The sequence below is a fragment of the Rattus norvegicus genome, chromosome 19 (genome assembly GCF_036323735.1).
Source record: "Rattus norvegicus strain BN/NHsdMcwi chromosome 19, GRCr8, whole genome shotgun sequence".
Taxonomy (NCBI): domain Eukaryota; kingdom Metazoa; phylum Chordata; class Mammalia; order Rodentia; family Muridae; genus Rattus; species Rattus norvegicus.
The window spans coordinates 15,896,816-15,915,367 of NC_086037.1; the positions used below are offsets into that span (position 1 = coordinate 15,896,816).

At 43.6% G+C, this 18,552-nt stretch overlaps 1 protein-coding gene across 1 annotated transcript; it reads right to left on the bottom strand.

Moving 5' to 3' along the window:
• Window positions 1-4,289: 4,289 nt before the first annotated feature.
• On the bottom strand, window positions 4,290-6,821 carry LOC134483164 (disks large homolog 5-like). The gene is made up of 3 exons (XM_063278424.1): window positions 6,239-6,821; window positions 5,444-5,606; window positions 4,290-4,729 (listed from the first exon to the last, which is right to left on the bottom strand). The coding sequence occupies exons 1-3, from the start codon at window positions 6,322-6,324 to the stop codon at window positions 4,700-4,702; spliced, it is 279 nt and encodes a 92-aa protein (XP_063134494.1). The 5' UTR covers window positions 6,325-6,821; the 3' UTR covers window positions 4,290-4,699.
• Between the last annotated feature and the right edge of the window lie 11,731 nt (window positions 6,822-18,552).

Below are 18,552 nucleotides of genomic sequence, written 5' to 3' on the forward strand. Positions count from 1 at the left end.
GCACTGGGATTACTGGATTTTGCCCGAAAGTTTAATTAAAAATCATTTAGTGGCAGTGCATGTTGGCACATGCCTTTAATTCAATCCATTGGGAGGTAGAGGCATTGTGAGTTCCAGGACAGCCAGGGCTATATATTAACACCTTGTCTCAAAGAAAACAAGCCAAAAATGAAACAAAAATGTCGCAATATGGTCTTAGGTATGTAACTGAGTCTGTTCTTGAACTCTGAATCCTCCCACTTTCACTCAGGTGCTAATCAGCAGGCTTCTGTCTTGACTTTCACTGAGCACTCAGGGCTGCCATGACTGTTACCTCTCCCAGTGTTAACTCCTGACTCTCTCATCAGCATCATCACAAAACTCCTGTCAAGAATTAAGGAAACCTGAATTCTAAGGAACTCCAGTATTTCCAAAGCTCACTCTAACACAGATGTATCCTATGCTGAAGTAAAATGGTGACAGCTGGAGGTCTTAATTCCAGGACTTGGGACAGAGGGGTTGAAGGATCTTGAATTCAAGGTTATTTTTATGTTACATTGTTGCTCAAAGCGAGTTGGGCTGCTACAAGATACCCTGTCTAAAACTATACCAAACACACCTAAAATGAGACAGAGGAGTTTGAGTGGGCACAGATGGGAAAGCTGTGCACTTTGAGGCTAAGCCACCTGCTGCCAGCACCAAAGTCCATGCACAACCCCGATTCTGAGCTGGGTCTGGGATCCTGCTCAGGAGAATGCAGCAAAGTAGCTCAGATCCAGGGCTTTTGGTCTAAGAGGAATTCAGGCAGTCACACTTTGGATGCCAGTTCTCCAGCTCAACTGCCTGTCAGCACAGGATCTGGTCTTAGTCATGGTTTGACACCCCTAAATTCCTCCCAGCTGTGCTCTGAACTCACCCTGTGCCCTGTTCTGATGAATCTGCCATTCTCCACGGGAGTAGCCTCAAGAAGTCCCTCTCATTTGAAGCGCCACTCAGAGTGCACTAAACACTGCTGGGGAGGGGCGTGGCCAGCAGAGCACCCACCCCTTTTAGCTGTAGAACATTTAGCTCTAGAGTGAGCACTGCTGTGCATTGTGGAACTTAAGCAGTATCCCAGTCTTGGCCTGGGAAGAGCCATTGACGCCCACACTTTCTGGGGCGACATTGTCTCCTGAGGATAGAGTCAGGCCAGGAGCAGCAACTGATGTTCCCGAGAGACAAACTTTCTTCACCTCCTGCCCATGCTGGCCCTAGGATCTGGGCTTTTTTGGTGACATGAGTGTTGAGCCTCCCAGGTAGATGGGTTTTCAGGGGTCAGGTGGTGATTGTCACCAAAGATATCCATAAGGATAAGTCATACTGTACTAATTCCCATATTAGATCCCTTCTCACAAGTCACAGAGGCCATAGTGGGTCCTAAATGTGGAGTCAGGTTCCTGTGCACTTTTGAGGAGACTGGTCAGATGTTTAGGCTTCGTGATATTTTGTTGGCATTATTTTGGGGGGATTTTATTTTTACTGTTGGGGCCAAACCTGGGGCTGCCATGTGGAGGGAAAAGGCTTTGCCATAGCTGTAGATCATCCCTAATTATAAACTCCTAAATTCTCCCAATCCTGGAACTATCTAGGTCCCTCACATGATGCAACCTTTGGGGCATTCCTCACATAGAATCATGGGGTGGACTGCATCCCAAAGAGAGACAGTGGGAAATGTTCCCCAGTGTCTCCCTGTCACTGTGACGATGGGAGTGCTGACCAGTGGATGGCAGGGCCCATGTGAAAGCCTTTTAGTTTCTACTTGAGTGGAATCTTCACCATGCCTTTTTTTTTTTTCTTGAAACACAGGTTGCCCTGGAACTTACAGTCTTCCATCACCCTGACTCAGTTTCCCATGACTGGGATCATAGGCTTAAATTACTATGCCCATTTTTCTTTTTTGTATTTATAAATCTGCTAAAAAGCCAGAAGGATCCAGAATGTAAAATGGTGCGGTCCAAGGCATTTCCAACAGGGGATTCTTGACCTAGGAGTATCCAGACCAGTGTTTATTGTGTGGCTACTTCATTCCCATAACAGCTTATATTTGACAAAGAATTCCAAGTTGTGATATCACTGGGCAGCAGGCGATATCCCACACAGCAGGACTGACTCAGGTTGTAATTAAGGCTGGAGAAACTTACTAGGACCCTGGTAATCCTACCATCCTGGGGCCTTTAGATAGCCTTAATCTGATCTTCCCCCCTGTGCTATTAATCAATTGCTCTTGAAGGTAGATTTGAATTTACAGTCACTGTGAGGCAGGAGAATTAGGACCCTACGGTCACTCTGGGCTCCATAGGAAGAGCCTGTTTCAATAGTAAAAGGGGTCACCTGTGAGTTCTTACTGTCTTCCCTGAGGCCTTACTGCTGGAGTTAGACTAGCTGTCTCACCAAATGAAGTAGAGGGCAGAATGCTGGTGCCTTCTATAGTGAGGACTCGTGACAGATGGTCTATGGAAATTCTAGAAAGGTCTACTAGTATTTATGTCCTGTGCATGGGAACTGCTGGCTTCCCTGTGTCCTTTGCCTTTATTTTGCAGTCCATGGGGCACCTGGAAATGTCCCCAAACCAGGCTGTACACAGGGCCTGTCCCGTGACTCTCACTTGCACTCAGAGCCTGCCTGATAGTCATAGGTCTGACAGAGCCCTGACACCTGCAGAGACCACTATAAGGGACCCTGCAATCCCCATACTGCCCATCAGTGTCTATACTTCCCCTATATGACACTGAGACGGTCTAAGCTCCTTCCCAACTTTATGCTGCATCAGAATCTGACCATTGCTACTTTTGCTCCTCTCATACCCACACTAGAAGCCCTGTACCCACACTAGTCCCAGCTGGCCTGTTGCCTACTGACATCTCATGGACTCTGCCCCAATATTCCCTCTTTGCCTGGGTCCCTGCAACTGTGTCCAGTTCTGGCTGCTTCCCTGCCTCCCCACTTCCATTTTCCAAATGGCCACATTGACACATGGGTTTCTGGGTGTCCCACTCCTCGGATGCTGGGAACAGGTTCCTTCTTTGCTGTTTGAATGGTTGTCCTAACACTGGAGGACCTTGCTTCAAGTAGTGGCAGTCAAACCTGGTGCTGATAGTGTCAGATCTGTCCAGGCTGTCTGTGTGACTGTGGCAATGCGCCTCTGTTTTGGCTGAGTGTTATTTACCTCGCTCATGGCCATGTGATAACCAGACCATGAGCATGTTCATTGTTTGGAGGGAAGGGTGTGGAGGACATATGCTCCTCATCCTAGCATTAGTGGAAAAAAGACATAGGTAGATGATGCATTCTAGACCATCCTGGGCTATAGAAACTCTGCCTCGAAGAATGCAGGTGGAGCAGGGCTGGGGTTCAGTTGGTTGCCTAGCAGCCTACCACATTGAGCAGGCACTGCTCAACCACCTGTACATGCACATCTCCTGAGATCTCTCTCCTAAATGGGAGGTGATCGTGTCCACCTAGTACAGCACATGCCCTGGAAGGACAAAAGCTACCTACAGGAGCTGTGGTGATGACTCCCAGGTTAGAGCATCTGCTGCTCTCTCAGAAGAACCACATGGTCCCTAACAATCATCTACAATGGAGAATGCTATTCCCTCATTTGGATCATGAGGGAAATGCACTCAGGAGTGGCCCAGACATACATTTGAAAAAAAAAAGATCCATTGAGTTAAATGATGAAAATAAATATAATCAGCAACAACAAAAAACACAGCATATGAATGATCAAGTGAAACAGCACCTATAAAAACCAATTTCCCAAAATGACGTTGATGGTCATTATCTTTGTGGTTTAATACTAATGCTGTATTGTAAGAAAAACTGAGGCACATGGTTCTCGATTAGGATTATTCTATATTCCTTTGTGAAAGTTGTCATTTTTTCTGCAGCTCTACAGGCATGAGTGTGTGTTACTCAATATCTGGTGCACACAGTCAATAAGGAATGTGTGTTGTAGACTGATATAGACTAGGATGAGCAGAACACATGACAGCATGGATACAGTATGTCAGTGATTACATCATAAAGTGTGTGTCCATAAAAAAAGTCACATTATCCACACAAAAGACACTATCACCCTGTGTACCCCTTGGTGGCTTTGAATTCCCTATTTACCCATGCTGCCTGGACCATGCAAAGATCCATATCTAGCTGTCAGTTCTAAGTCTACAGGAGGGGAAAGGACCCTTGAATAAGATGGTCTTAAGAGTCAAGAGTTACAAATCAATTTTTATTCATAAGGAATACAATTTACAAAAAACAGGCATAAAATGAACAACTAAAATGGTATAAAAAATGAAAAACAGTAACAAGAATATATAACTATGAAATAACAAAAAGAAAACTTCAATGAAAATCATAACCAAAAACATTTCTTAACAGCATTTTCTTAATGAACATTTAGAAACACAGTTGTAGTGCTGTTTCTCCTCTAGGACAAGACGTCAAGGCAGTCCCCTCAGATGTCTCTCAAATGGTGTTGTCCGTATGAGAAAGGAGAAGGACCTCAACCAGACAGGCTGGCATACGGATACATAAATTTAGGGTCTCCATACATTGAGGAAATTATCTGAGAAGAAGAATATTCCCCCAAAAAGTCTTTGACTGTGAGGATTGTCGTCACAGGGAACTCCTGAGGAAGAAACTCACTCTTCAGGGGGCTGTCTTCCTGGGATCTGTCCTATGCCATGTCTCCTGCAGTTTCAGAGACCTGGGAGGAGAAGGCAGCTATTAAGACACTGATTTGGTGGGCACATGCATACCAGCTGTCAAGTTGCTGCCTTCTGTCCCCCCAGCTGCATTGGACAGACAGCACTGATCTTTTCACTGAAATCATTGCTGATATCTCTGCAGGCTGGGAACATCACCAGCAACCCTCACAGTACTGTGGGAGAACAAGCTGCTCCTCAGACTCTACCAGTGCAAACCAAGAATGGGGAAATGGGGAGAGACCTAATTGGGGTGCAGGAAGAAAGGAGAAGGCCACATGATACCCAGATCAAAGCCAATGACCAGGACTCATTTGCCATTTGCACTTGGTTCTTATCCCTACAAGGTGCTTCCAACCATCACATGACCCCTGTATGACCTTTGTCACACGACCAAGAACTCGTTCAAAACTCTTCATAGCATCCAATCTGTGATAGGGAGATGCAGTCATGTGATATGTTATTCCTCTGTCACCATTTCTGGACTGCAGTTTCAAAAAGGGCAGAGAAGTATAATTGCCAATAATTCAGTTTCTGAAGAGTGGTTAACATCCCAGAATACTTGTGCATACACAGAGCAATGAATAACTCTATCACATGAGGTGGGTGACTGACTGGGTGTGGGGAGATTAGAAAGGTGATAGGGGAAACAAAGATGTATCCAATAGGCAAATGGTATCAGACATTGTTAATCTGACTCAGATGCTTGTTCCTACCACATTTTGCTGGGTCTGGAGGTTGCTGGTCTTCTCCTGTTCGTCTTCATCCTTCGGGTTCAACTCAAACAAATATCGGTGTAACTCCTTGCTCTCCTGCTTCAATGTGACCAACTTCTTCTTCATACATGCCTGGTCCATCAGGAGCCGGCTGTGCAGGTTGCTGGAAACACACTCAGCATAGTAAGATCCTGAAGCCTCTTCCTCCCATTCCAACTGCCAAATCCCACAAACTCCACCAGGACCCAGATACCCATAAAGACTTCATAGAATACATCTCCATACATGTAAGGCTGCTGCACAAACAGCAAACGGCAAATCCAGGGAAGAATAAATTGTTTCTGTGACCCAAGCACCAATAAGAGTCCATGTCTGTCCAAAAGAACAAGGGATCTACAACTACCCATGAGAGCCCAATGCATCGGGACAGCATAAATTAGTAGGCAGAAAATAACCACAAGAGGACAGTAGAAGCAAGGGAGGTCATGCTAACCATGTGGTCCACACATTGAGCTTTGTTAAACCTGGTATGACCCCAGAGCCGCAGGTTGGCCTAATAACACTCTGATGCCTGAATCAGTGTAGTTCGATCCAGAGCCTTGTAAAGATGCATAGACACTGTGGTGAGAAGTCACAGTCTCTTAAAGAACTGAAACTGAGTCCAAAAGACCCACAGCACAGTGATATTTAAACAGCAGAAGACATGGACCCAGAGCTGCAGGCTCTCCAGTCCAGAACAAAGAGAGGCAGCAATGGCCATTCCACAAGTGAAGGGCCCTTCTGACCAGTACTTACCGATAGAAGTTAATCTCCTTATTGAGCTCCTGAAATTTCTCACGATGTTCAATGTTCTTTTTGTCTAAGTTGTGCAGTAATGACATGACCTCTTTCTCCTTTATCTTCAAGTTTTCATAAAAATGGATTTGGCCTGAAGTAGGGGCTGGCCCCAGGAAGATAGAACCCAATGAACATCGAGGTTTAGGATTATATGAACTCAGGCTGTGTCCTGTACTTCCCCAGCCCTGGAAGGACACTTTCTGAATTCTACATATTTGGATCTTCTTCAGCTTCAGAAACTTGGAATTGTGTGCCCAGGACAACAGAAGCTAAGCACCCAGATAAAGGGTTCCCTGGCTCACTTTTTTCAATCAGGAGGGCTGGATCTGCATTCAAACCTGTTATGCTGTCAAGAGCCTAGGCCACAGCTCTTACGCTAACACACACACACACACACACACACACACACACACACACACACACATCCAGAAACCTCTGATTTCATTTTTCCTGTTTTGACAAGTGGAATGCTACAAGCCGAATAACTAATATTCTAGAGGCAGACAGTACACATAATTCTGGAGATGGGACCAGATATTGCCACAAACTTATAATCTGCCCAAGGCATACAAATGTATAGACAAATGTGACCACACAGGCAAAGAACTGTACTGTTGAAAGTGGGGCTTCCAAAATAAAGCACTTACACCTCCATGAAACTATTATACAGGTAAATCCAAAAAACAGACCCCTAATTTCCAAGGGTGGAGAGACACAGAAACATATAAAAGTTGTGCCTATGCATGCAGACCTGTGTACACACAGACACACAAACTGGGACACACCCACAAGAAAAGAAATGTAAACAGACTCAGAGAATTAGAAAGAGAGACAAATATGGAAATAGCACAATGAGAATCAGTAGAAATGTATGCACCATTACTGTCTCAGAGTTTAAGGCACACAGACAAGAAGGAACAGGCCTGAGCCTCCGGCCTTCTAGTTAAGCATTGATATGAACAATGTGGGACCTGTCACCTACGGGTGCTGCCAGGAGATGATAGCATTCAGTCACCTTCCTAGCAAGTACAAACACTCTCCACAAACTCACAGCACCTAGAACCTTGCAAAGCTACCACCTGTCAAGGGCTTTCCAATTGTACACTGGGAACTCATGCTCCAGTGACTTTATCCCTGAAATCTTCACTCAGATCACAAGTTCAGATTTTCAACAGGCAGAATCAGAGAGTCCATTTCCAAATTCACTCCTCAGTAAGGGTCAGGTTCTAAATCTCCTCTCTATGGGAGATGAGGTTTAGAATAAGGTCGTTTTTTGGAGCAATGCATACCTCTTGTTCATGGATCCACCTGTCACATAAAGGAGGCGATCTGTCAGCTCATTTCTCTCCTTGGTAGTTAGCTCCAGTTCTCTATTCAGCCTCTCCTCTTCCTCGTTGGCCTGCACCTTGTTTAGGACATTTTCAGGGGATGACGTCTGTCTGCAGGCCTCTGTAGGTAGAAGAACACAAGTGAACCTGCATGGGGCGAATGCATAGAGCATACACAGACCACAGTGAGGTCCAAACAGGAGAACATGATTGGAAGCCAGTGTCACTGCAAGGAGTTTGGTCTATGTGTAAGAGGCATCCTAAGTGGATCACAGTTCCCCCACTACTATATAGAGACCAAGAGATGTAAGCAGCCAGGTGTTCCCTATGCCCGCCCACACAGGCTTACAAGTACCAGAGAGATGCCTTCTCCAGGATTATTATCAGGTACGCAGGCTACAACCTGGTGTCAGGACCCTCACCCCTCTGGTTTCAGAAGTCAGATCATCAATTCAGCATCCACAATGACTTGATTGATCAGGGATACTCAGATATCCTACACTGTTACTCTAGTCCAATAACTTTGCATTAAAAAGTCATGTAGGGGGAGGACATGGTCAACAGACTTATTAATTCCCCCTACTGAAATGACAAATGCCCAAGAAGTGCCAATAGGTTACAGGCTCTTTCTCTCCCTGCTCCATATAGTTTGGCTACTGTAGAAAAATATCTGCCACACAGAACCTCTAATATATGAATGTAAGATTGGCCCCGTCAGCCAGAGGTAGTCAGAGGAGTTCTAAGAATATAAGGTCATGGCCAGGAGCACAGTTCTCTCCCTCTTACTACTGTCAGATAGTCACTGAATTTAAAGAAGCAATGAAAGTGAAGTACATTGATGCCCTGTTTAATTCAGAAAAGTTATACCCTCCATGACTCCTGGTCGTGTTATAATATCAATTTAACATACCGAATGCACTGTAAAAGTAAAGACTAGAAGTTCACCCAATAATAGCATAGGCAATGCCATATCCTCCATGTGGTTATGGAGAAACTAATGATGTGAAAACCTTGACTTTCAGGAATTGTGAAAATCATGGAATTCAATATCTGTAGAGATGTTCCAGTGGTTGTGGCCCATTACTAAAACGGCCAGCGGAAGACCCCCACACACACCCCTGACAGGAAGCTCAACATACACTGCCCAGAACTTACTCCACATTCCCCATGTCCTGTTTCCATCATTACCTTTAGGTTTCGTTTGCTTCACTCTAGACTCTTCTCTATGAACATCAACTCTCCCAAAGCGCCTACAAAGACGGGCAAACATGTCTGTGGATATATCCTTTGGACACTAAGAGAAAAAGTAGGGAATTGGTTGTCACAACGATACTGGTGACATCACAGGGATTCCAAGAAGTCTCTAGGAGACAATAGAATGTCCACGAAGGGACGGCTGATGTCATGGATAACAGACTTTGCCTCCCTGCTAATGTTCTCCCTGTACTGAGCAAAAGCTTATGGACCCTTTTCAGGTGACTTCCCTGTGGCATAGCCACTGAGCACCGCATGCTTCCAAAGCCAAATTTGGCTCTAGGCTTGTTTGGAAAAACCTAAGTCATTGCTATATATCTAAATGAGTGCTTCCTCCCCAATCCCTGCACAGAAATGTTTCATCCTACCCCAAATTCTCCTCAGTCAGCAATATTACCCATTAAAGATTACTGAGAAATCATACCAGTTCCTATAAGTAGCCAAAGAGGTCTCCTGTCTCATCATGTGCAGGTGCAGGAAATCACACCCAGAAATAGCCTGTAGGGTAGGTTGCAATGTGGGTGTGTGTTATAGGTACAACCTGAAGCTTTGTGCTTAACATTTGACAGTTGCCACCAGATTCCTTAGGAGAAAGAATTGCATTCATTATGGTCCTGGCAACAATGTGTTGATCTGTTAGTAGAGGAAACTGAAATATTGGATCCACCAGTGAATGCACCCTCAGGCTGAGTGTGGGGCTCTCCTCTTTGCACTTAAGTTACCAAAGCAGGATTGCTTACAGGCCTCTCTAAGCTATAACGTGTGATTTCATCTGAAAAATAAAATAGTCATCAGATGTGGGGGGGGGGATGCAGCCAAAGGAGTAGGACAAGCCTAGAGACATAACTCAGTGGACAGAGTAAGAAACAAGTATCTTTACTCCTGTTTCATGGATTACCCCATAAAACACAAAAGCATCTATCGTACTAAATAAAAAAAAAAACCAGTTATTTTATTGAATGCATACACTAATACTGTTTACAGTATTAGTGGCAAAGCTCAGATTTTGGGGGCAGATCCATGACTTGAACTATCTTCCTGACAACATATAAAGCAATAAATAAATAAATAAATAAATAAGAAAAAAACACAAAAATAAAAAACACAAAAAGCACAAGCCTCTCATGTGAAGTTACAGAAGAGTGATCCAGTGGTCACTTCTGACCAGGCCATTTTAGCTATGACAGTGCATAGTGACCCTTAATTTGATGGGTCCTACATAAAGCTTTGTGCAATATTGTAATTTTAACAAACCTCATCCAGAACATACATAACAACACAGGATATGATTGCCATGTCCTTGCTGTGTATCAAGTTATTTTTCTGTGTCCTTGATTGTCAGGCATATTACAGCAACAATCTGAGATGGCTGGTAGACTTGGAAGAAAGTGGATATGAAAGATCCCCGTTTGATATCAGTACAGCCATTTCTTAAGCATGAGAATCTTTTAAGCTGGCCCTCGCTTAGCCCGTAGACGTTAGACAATAGACCAGAAAGTACAGAGAGCACATTCCCACCCACTCTCTAGGAAGCTGCCCGACCATAAGAACAGAGGGTATAGAACATATTTACTGCAGGGCAATTAGAAGACAGGAAACATCTCTGGGAAGCTGACTGACCACTATAGAAGTGAGATGTCCTTGGTACTGAATGCAGCTGTGCTATAGGCTGACATAGCTATAGCCTTGTCCTGGGAACTCCAGAAGAGAAACACCTGCCAAGACAGATATCCTTGATCCTTGTCCTGGGAACCCCAGGATATGAAAACATATATCAAGTCAGACGTCCTTGGTACTGAAATAGCTGCATTGATGTGGTCATGGCCTTATCCCAGGAATTCCAGGACGAGAAACATCTGCCTAGTTATCCTTGGCACCGAAATAGCTGAGCTAATGAAACTGTGTGATCGTAAATGACTGTTTAAGCTGTACATTTCTGTTGTTCGAGGCTCCTCACATCCCTCCTGCGTGTGGACCATGTCGAGCCCCAGTGCATTGGTATCCCAAATTAAACCTCTTGTTTTTACATCAAGACTGAGTCCTGCGTGTTCATGGGGTGGTGATTGTCCTCAGGACTGGAGCGAGAGTCTCCTCTGTCTGAGGGTCTTTCAGATAAAGCTATAGTTGTGGGTTACACACCTCAATTCTCATTGGCTAATGCTGTCCTCACAGTCCTTGGAGGCCCCTTTGTAAGACTACCTGTTGGAAAGTGGAAGCAGCTTTATTTGAGCTCAAAGTGAACCTGATGAGCAACGTAGAGAACAAGATGGGGTAATTGAGAACCTGTCTAAAACCAGCACAGAAACCCACCCTCCATTCAAAGCATCATCTACCAATTCTTGAATTTTTACCATTCTCTGCCAACCAGTCTTTCATTCAGGAAAGGTAGAAAAGAACTGGAAATGATCTTTGTATTCTAAGGACCTTGATCTGTCTTTCCTTAGGTCCACGTTAAGAACAAATGAAATGGGTATCACCATCTGAACAACTTAGTATCACCTACTCAGCATTTCTAGCCTAATACTGTGCCTATGGCAATCTCAAGCTTCCCTGATTGTTGCTGCCCCAGCAAGAAGAATGAAGAATTGAGGTCAAACCCCAGTGAACCTTTCAAGGGGTTAGAAGAAAGCCATTAGAGATACTGCACTTCTTTGTCCTTAGATTAAATCAAGATGATACAAGGTGAATCTATTGGGCTATTCAACCATACATCTTCCTCACAACCCCACCTATCTGAGTTCATTGCTTGGCATAATTCATGCCCCACCATCCTAGATATTTCTTGATTCATTGCTGCCAAGGGCCAGGTTTCCTGAGTTTTGTTTTTTATAGAATTGGGTGTAGTCAATCATAGTTGCCCTCTGTAAGAAATGACAAATATCTATAATAACTGACCACACTGTACTTGTGTATACAAGTACAGTAGTGGAAAATTCAGCATAACTGAGGAGTGGGAAATCACCACAGTGTCCTGGCCTTTCTCTGCCCATATCACAGCTCACAGGCGGCTGGGGCAAACCTTGAGTTCCTCTGTAGAAACAGAGTGAGGATGAATGGACACTGAGCAGGCAGAGCAACACAGCTGAGGCAACTCAATTCCAGCAACAAATGCATTATTTGTTTCCCATCTTAACAGCTCCTTTTGAGGACTTGTCCCCACACCTAGCTTAAATACAGCAATTTGCATACATGCCAGCCTGCTATTTCATATTGTTGCTGTAATACGCCTCCACATCATAAATTTCAAAAAAGAAAGAAAATAAACCTGACACTGAGAAGGGTGATGCCTGTCAACATCTAGTGTGTTGGGGGCCCAGGTACGATCACAAATAACCAGGACACAGGGGATGCAGAGCAAAGGCAGATGCAAAAAAAAAAAGAGGAAGAAAAGACAGCTCTTGCTTTCCTTGACTTTGTATTTTTCTCTTTGTTTCTAAAGGCTTGATTTCAACACTGAGTTTATTGCCCTTCATCAGATCCTACCAGACTCTCTATGGGATGAGGCTTTGCCTCACCTTGGTAACAGCAGCATGGAATAAATGAAGCTTCTGCTGATCTCTGTTGTGGTGTTGCACATCTCAATCTCACCGAAAACCATGCATAGCCTGGTTTTAGGCTCTATTAAAGCAGCCCAGTATTTCAGTGTTCCCTGCAAGGTGCCATAGAACAGTAGTAACATAATTCTGCATGCACATCGACAGGTTTCTCCACGGTCTTCTGGGTCATTTGATAATAATTTATAGTGAGTTCAGGGATGAACACACACACACACATACACACACACACACACACTTTACTGACATTGTGCATATTCTTTGCACACCAAAAATAAAGTGAGCGTTACTGAAAATGCACCAATAGTGCAATCGATGGAGGGAGCTGTGGGAAAGCTGGGGCTTAGAGTTACTTAAAAGACCGATGCAGATTCTCCTTCTATTGGAGGAGAAACTTGATAGACAATGTGGTTCTTTATTTTCTTTCTCTAGAGCACACAGGACTAGGGTGGCAGTTAGGGCTTTGAGCATGTTTGGCAAGTACTGTAGCACTGAATTAAATCCTAGGGCTGGAACCCTATTAATCATCTACAACAATTACAGGGCAGGCTGGATGATGACACTCAGCTGACAATGTGGACATCTCAAGACAGTCACTGGACAATGGCTGACACACTTGTCTGAAGACTGGAAATGTTTCTCGATCTTGGAGAGGAAAGAAGGACCCTCCAACTACACTGTACTCTAAGGAGGTTTATTCAGGTGAGGGATGACAGGGACTGTTTTGTCTCACGTCACACATGTCAGTAGAAAATATCCTAGGTATTGGGTGGCGCTGTTAGCATTTACAGAACAAAGCCCATAGTGTTGGGAAGATTAATAAATTATGAGTAGGATTAGAAAACCCCAAGCCTCTTCCAGGTCCTAAGAGGGCAAAAAAAAAAACATACCACGAGGGGCTGGGGATTTAGCTCAGTGGTAGAGCTCTTGCCTAGGAAGTTCAAGGCCCTGGGTTCGGTCCCCAGCTCCGAAAAAAAGAACCAAAAAAAAAAAAAAAAAAAAACATACCACGAAATATGGCATTAATGTGATACATCCTAAGACATGTTTTCCAGTCTTAGAAGTGTTTTGGGAGGGGGGATGTCCATTGTGGAGAGACTAGGGTGAAGGAGTCTGACCTTTCGTCTCAAAGAAATGATGGACAAAAAAAGTGGTTCTGGGGAATGTGGAGTAAGTTCTGGGCAGTGTCTTTTGAGCTTTCTGTGGAGGCGGGGGGAGGGATGGTGGGGGTCCTGCAAGCTTAAGCTGACCTTTCTAGCAATTGGCCACAACAACTGGAGCATCTGCAAAGGAATTGAATTTCCATGAATATCACAATTCCTGAAAGTCATGGATTTCAGAACATTAATTTTCCCATTCCCAAAGATAGGATATGGTAAGGCCAATGCTACTATTCTGTGAACTTCTGGCCTTTACTTTTAAAGTTGATTGGTGGCTTGTTTTTTGTTGGTTTATTTATTTATTTAGTTGGTAATATTATTTATTGCCAAAGTCAAACATCTGGGTTACATCCTGGGACCCACATGACAGAAGGAGAGAAATGGCTGCTGAAAGTTGTTTGGTCATGTGCTGCACACACACACACACACACACACACACACACACACTCACACACACTTACACACACACACACTCACACACACACACAGACACTCACACTCATACACACACAAACTTTTACGCAATAGTAATTTTTCTTAGAGTCTGATATAATTGGTTTTCATACAAAGACAGCCTGAGTGTAGTTACTATTTAATTAAATAGTACTCATGCTCTCAGGCAAAGAGTTTAAAGTTTATAGGTACCTAATAAACTCGCATTGGGACATATAAAAAACATTTAAATGTTCAGCAGAAATACAAAGAACAACTAATTTAATTTGTTAAAAGTGAAAGCTTATACAATTCTGAAGGTTTTTATGCTGGTTTTATTATACATGTAATTATGAAAAGAAAACATACATACTTGATCAATGAAATGAGGAAGATTGATTTAATGAACAGAAAAATGGATGGTACTTCAAAATTTCCATGATTACATATTAACTATTTAATTCCCTCCACAATATCAAGAAACGGACATTATTATTTATGCGACATTACAGATACATAAACCGAGAAAATATTGTTTGGCCTGATTTTCTGAGCTTCCTTAAAGATATAGTTAATTGACAGAGCTGTGCTTTAAAATTAGGGTCCATATTCTTCTGTTTTAAATGTGTGACACTTTTCTCTTTTTTTCTCCATCTTTATTAAATTCGGTATTTCTTATTTACATTTCAATTGTTATTACCTTTCTGGGTTTCCAGGCAAACATCCCCCTAACCACTCCCCTTCCCCTTCTCTATGGCTGTTCCCCTCCCCATCCTCCTCCCATTACCACCCTCCCCCCAACAAGCCCCTTCACTGGGGATTCACTCTTGGCAGGACCAAGGGCTTCCCTTTTATTTCTAGTGGGTGCTGCTCTCCCTGCTCCGTGGGAAGTGGATGGGGGGAAGGCCCGAGCCTGGGGTGAGTTGGAACTGGGGTAGAAAGGCATAGGGCCTCCTAGGTGAGAATGCCAAACCACCACTGCTGCTGCAGCCACCATGGAGAAGCCCTTGTTCCTGCTGCAGGGAGGAGAGTCTGGTGCCCACAAGATGGCTGAAGGGGAGCTGAGAGTGGACAGCTTCATCACCGGCCTGCTGGAGGTATGAGGATATCATCCGGGAAAAATTGTGCAGATGACTGGAGCAGAAGTCCGAGGGCTGTGTATCACGTCTCGTGAAATCTTTCTTAGCCAGCCAACAGCTGTGAACACAGGTTTCTTTTGGAGAGCAGGCCTGTGCAGGCCCAGAACCTAAGTGGGACAGTTCAACCTACCCTTTTTCCATGGCCAATCTCAGATCATATTCAGAAAGTATTTCTTGGGCTAAAGAGATGGCTTAGTGGTTAAGAGCACTGACAGCTCTTCCAGAGGTCCTGAGTTCAAATCCCAGCAACCACATGGTGGCTCACAACCATCTGTAATGAGATCTGATGCCCTCCTCTGGTGTGTCTGAAGACAGTCACGGTGTACTTGTATATAATAAATAAATAAATAAATAAATAAATAAATAAATAAATAAATAAATAAATCTTAAAAAAACAAAAGAGTGTTTCTTCCAGGTGATGGATTTCCAATTTATGGAATTGAACTAACTTACTGATGGTGGAAGTGACACAGAGAGTTAAAGTACAGAAGGAATAATCCAGAATGTCCACCAACAGTTGCTGTCACACCAGGGCTTTTAAAAGCTCAGCTGCTAGAGAAGCAATGTAGTCTTTGGTTATTCTCAAGCTTAGGTCTTCTACTCATTATAAGCTGACCATGACACAAAAAGAGTCATCTATATCAAAATAGAGAATCGTAACTAGATTCACACCACACTATCACATTACTACTGTATTTGAGGTTCTCAGTTAATATCTAAGAACCTGGAAGAGGCCTGGGTCTTGCTACACATACTTATAATTTATGTCCCCATTGTCAGCTGAGATTCTTCATGCAGCCTGGGGTCAAGGAGGTCATCCCACAAAGCACAAAACACCCATCTCAGATAAACATGTATGGTTTATTGAATCCAAAACATCCATGAATTTCAGGACACAATTTAATGTTGAAACCTAAGGATAATAGATAGAGAAGAGAATTAAGATTTCTAGTTCATAGATCCAGTAAACACCTTCAACAAATCATAGCAGCAAACTTCCATAAGGTAAAGAAAGAAAAGGCCATAAAGGTACAACAAGCCTACAGAACATCAAACTAATTGTACCAGAAAAATTCCTCCATTCACATAATAATTAAAAAGCTAAATGCACAGATCAAGAAAGAACATTAAAAGGGGTAAGGTATAAATATCTAGTAACAAATAAATTCAGACGTATCTGAATTACACCAGACTTCTCAACAGAGATTCTAAAAGTCAGAAAATCTTGGGCAGATGTAATACAGACACAGGCTCCTATATCCAGCATAATCCTCAATCACCATGACAAAACCAAATTTAAACAATTCTTTTCTGTAAGAAAGCACAACAGAGGCTAATAGGAGGAAAACTCCAAGACAATGAACTAAACTATACCCAAGAAAGACCAACAAATTAATCTTGTCTCAATAATTTTTAAAAAAGAGAAGCACACAAACATAATTTCACCTATAACCAGAAAAAGAAGAGAAAGCAGCAATCGTTGGATTTAATATCTGACCAGATCTTCTTTCCCTAATCCCCAAGCTCCCAGGGGCCAAACTACCAGCCAAAGTGTATGCAAGGATGCTCTATGGTTCAAGGTGAGGCCTGTTGCCCCACCAAATGCAGATCCTAGAGGTGTGAGGTGGGGATGGATATGTGTGGGTGGGGGAGCACTGTCACATAGGCAAAGCTGAGCAGAAATGGGATGTAAGGTTTGATGAGGGGAGTGTGGAAAACAGGACAACAGTTGAAATGTAAATAAATAAAATAACCGATTAATAAAAAATAGCCAAAAATAAAATAACAAGTAAGAAGGTAAATGAAAATTAAACCAAACCGACCAAACAAACAAACAAAAACCCCTGTAGTGTATTGGCCTAATGCTGCTTGTATTTTAATGCTAATTTGTTGAACTCAAAACTGGTTAACCCCAAATAACTGACCCTGCTCCCAGTTAACTGTGATTATAAAGAAGCCAACACCAACAGCCAACAGCAGAGAGATGGGGGAGGGGAGCTTTGAGGGCTTTGCTAGAGAGGATCATGAGGAGGGAAGAAGGAAGAAGAAATTGCCAAAGAATAAAGGAAGAACATGTGTGATGGAGAGGAGAGAGGAAGAGGACAGCAGCCACGGTTAAGAGAGAGGAGAGCCTGGTCCTGAGGGCTGTCCAAGTGGAACAAAAACAGTCAAGATGCTACACAGTCAGTAAGAACAGCTCTCAGGCGAGCAGAGATCAGCAGAGACCCCAGACCAACAAGCTACGCAAGCATAACTCCATCCAAACCCCCTCTCAATATCCCATGTCCTCCATGGGCCTGGCCTCAGCGTGTGTCGTGCGTCAGCACCTGTGTCTGTCTCAGCTGACATCACTCTGCCCATCAGCCCGAGTCCAAGGAAACAGCGAGAAACTACAGCAGCCCACCAGAAGGTTTTTTGCTGTGGTTCTATGAAGTCCCAACAAATGCAGCTCAACTACAGAATGCAAGGCAGACCAATGCATGTGTGTCCTTAGTGCAGAACCCTTCATCACGTGTCCTTTCACATGCGTGCTTTAGCAGAACATCCTTTTACCTGCGTCTGCTTCAGTGAAACGTTCCTTCACACATCTGCCTTAGCCTTTCACCTGTGTCCACTTCAGGGAACCACTCCTTCAGGTGTAGAATTTCTCTAGATTAGCAAACCACATACAGAACATTCAGAACAAAACAAGGTGTGTGGTCAGCATGTCCTTGAGCCAACTCCCTTCTCCCCGTCAGTGACGGCAGGCGTGTTACAGCAACAATATGAAATGGCCGGCAGGCCTGGAACAAAGTGGCAAAGCTATTCAGACCGTACCAGCCAGCAGCTCAACTGAATTTTTAAGTTTTGATGTTACAAGTGAATATACTTGACCTTCAAACGCTGAGAGAGCCCATTGTAATATGAACTATATAAACTAGGCCAAGACCACCTCTAGGGCAAAGGCCCTCAGCCTGTGGGTCGTGACCCACACAGGGTCTCCTATCAGATAGTTAACACTACAATAAAGATTCATTACAGTAGCAAATTTACAGTTGTGAAGTAGCGACAAAATAATTTTGTAGTTGGGGTCACCACAGCATGAGGAACTGTTCTAAAGGGTTGAGGCCATAGGAAGGTTGAGAAACACTGCTCTAGGAAATTATGTTTTCTTTCTCTTTCATATTTTTCAGACAGAATCTCAAACTGTAGCTGAGATTGGCTTGGCTTGGAACAAGTGTGTAGTTCATGCTGGCATCAGACTTATGGCAATTCCCCTGCTTCAGCCTCCTACTCAGGAGCCTACCAGGGTGAGATCACAACCACGGGTAATGGGATTGCTGTTCTTGGTTGTCAACTTGAGTGTACCTGGAATCAACTAATGCCAAATGGCTTGACGCCCTGTGAGGGGGATCTCTCTCTCTC

What these genes read in the sequence shown, in the direction of transcription:
- LOC134483164 (XM_063278424.1), bottom strand. Translation starts at nt 6,324, where the DNA reads ATGTCATTACTGCACAACTTAGACAAAAAGAACATTGAACATCGTGAG. An exon ending in AAGGAGATTAACTTCTATCG is followed by an intron (nt 5,607 to 6,238) that starts GTAAGTACTGGT and finishes GTGTGTTTCCAG; the next exon opens with CAACCTGCACAGCCGGCTCC. An exon ending in TCCAGACCCAGCAAAATGTG is followed by an intron (nt 4,730 to 5,443) that starts GTAGGAACAAGC and finishes TTCTCCTCCCAG; the next exon opens with GTCTCTGAAACTGCAGGAGA.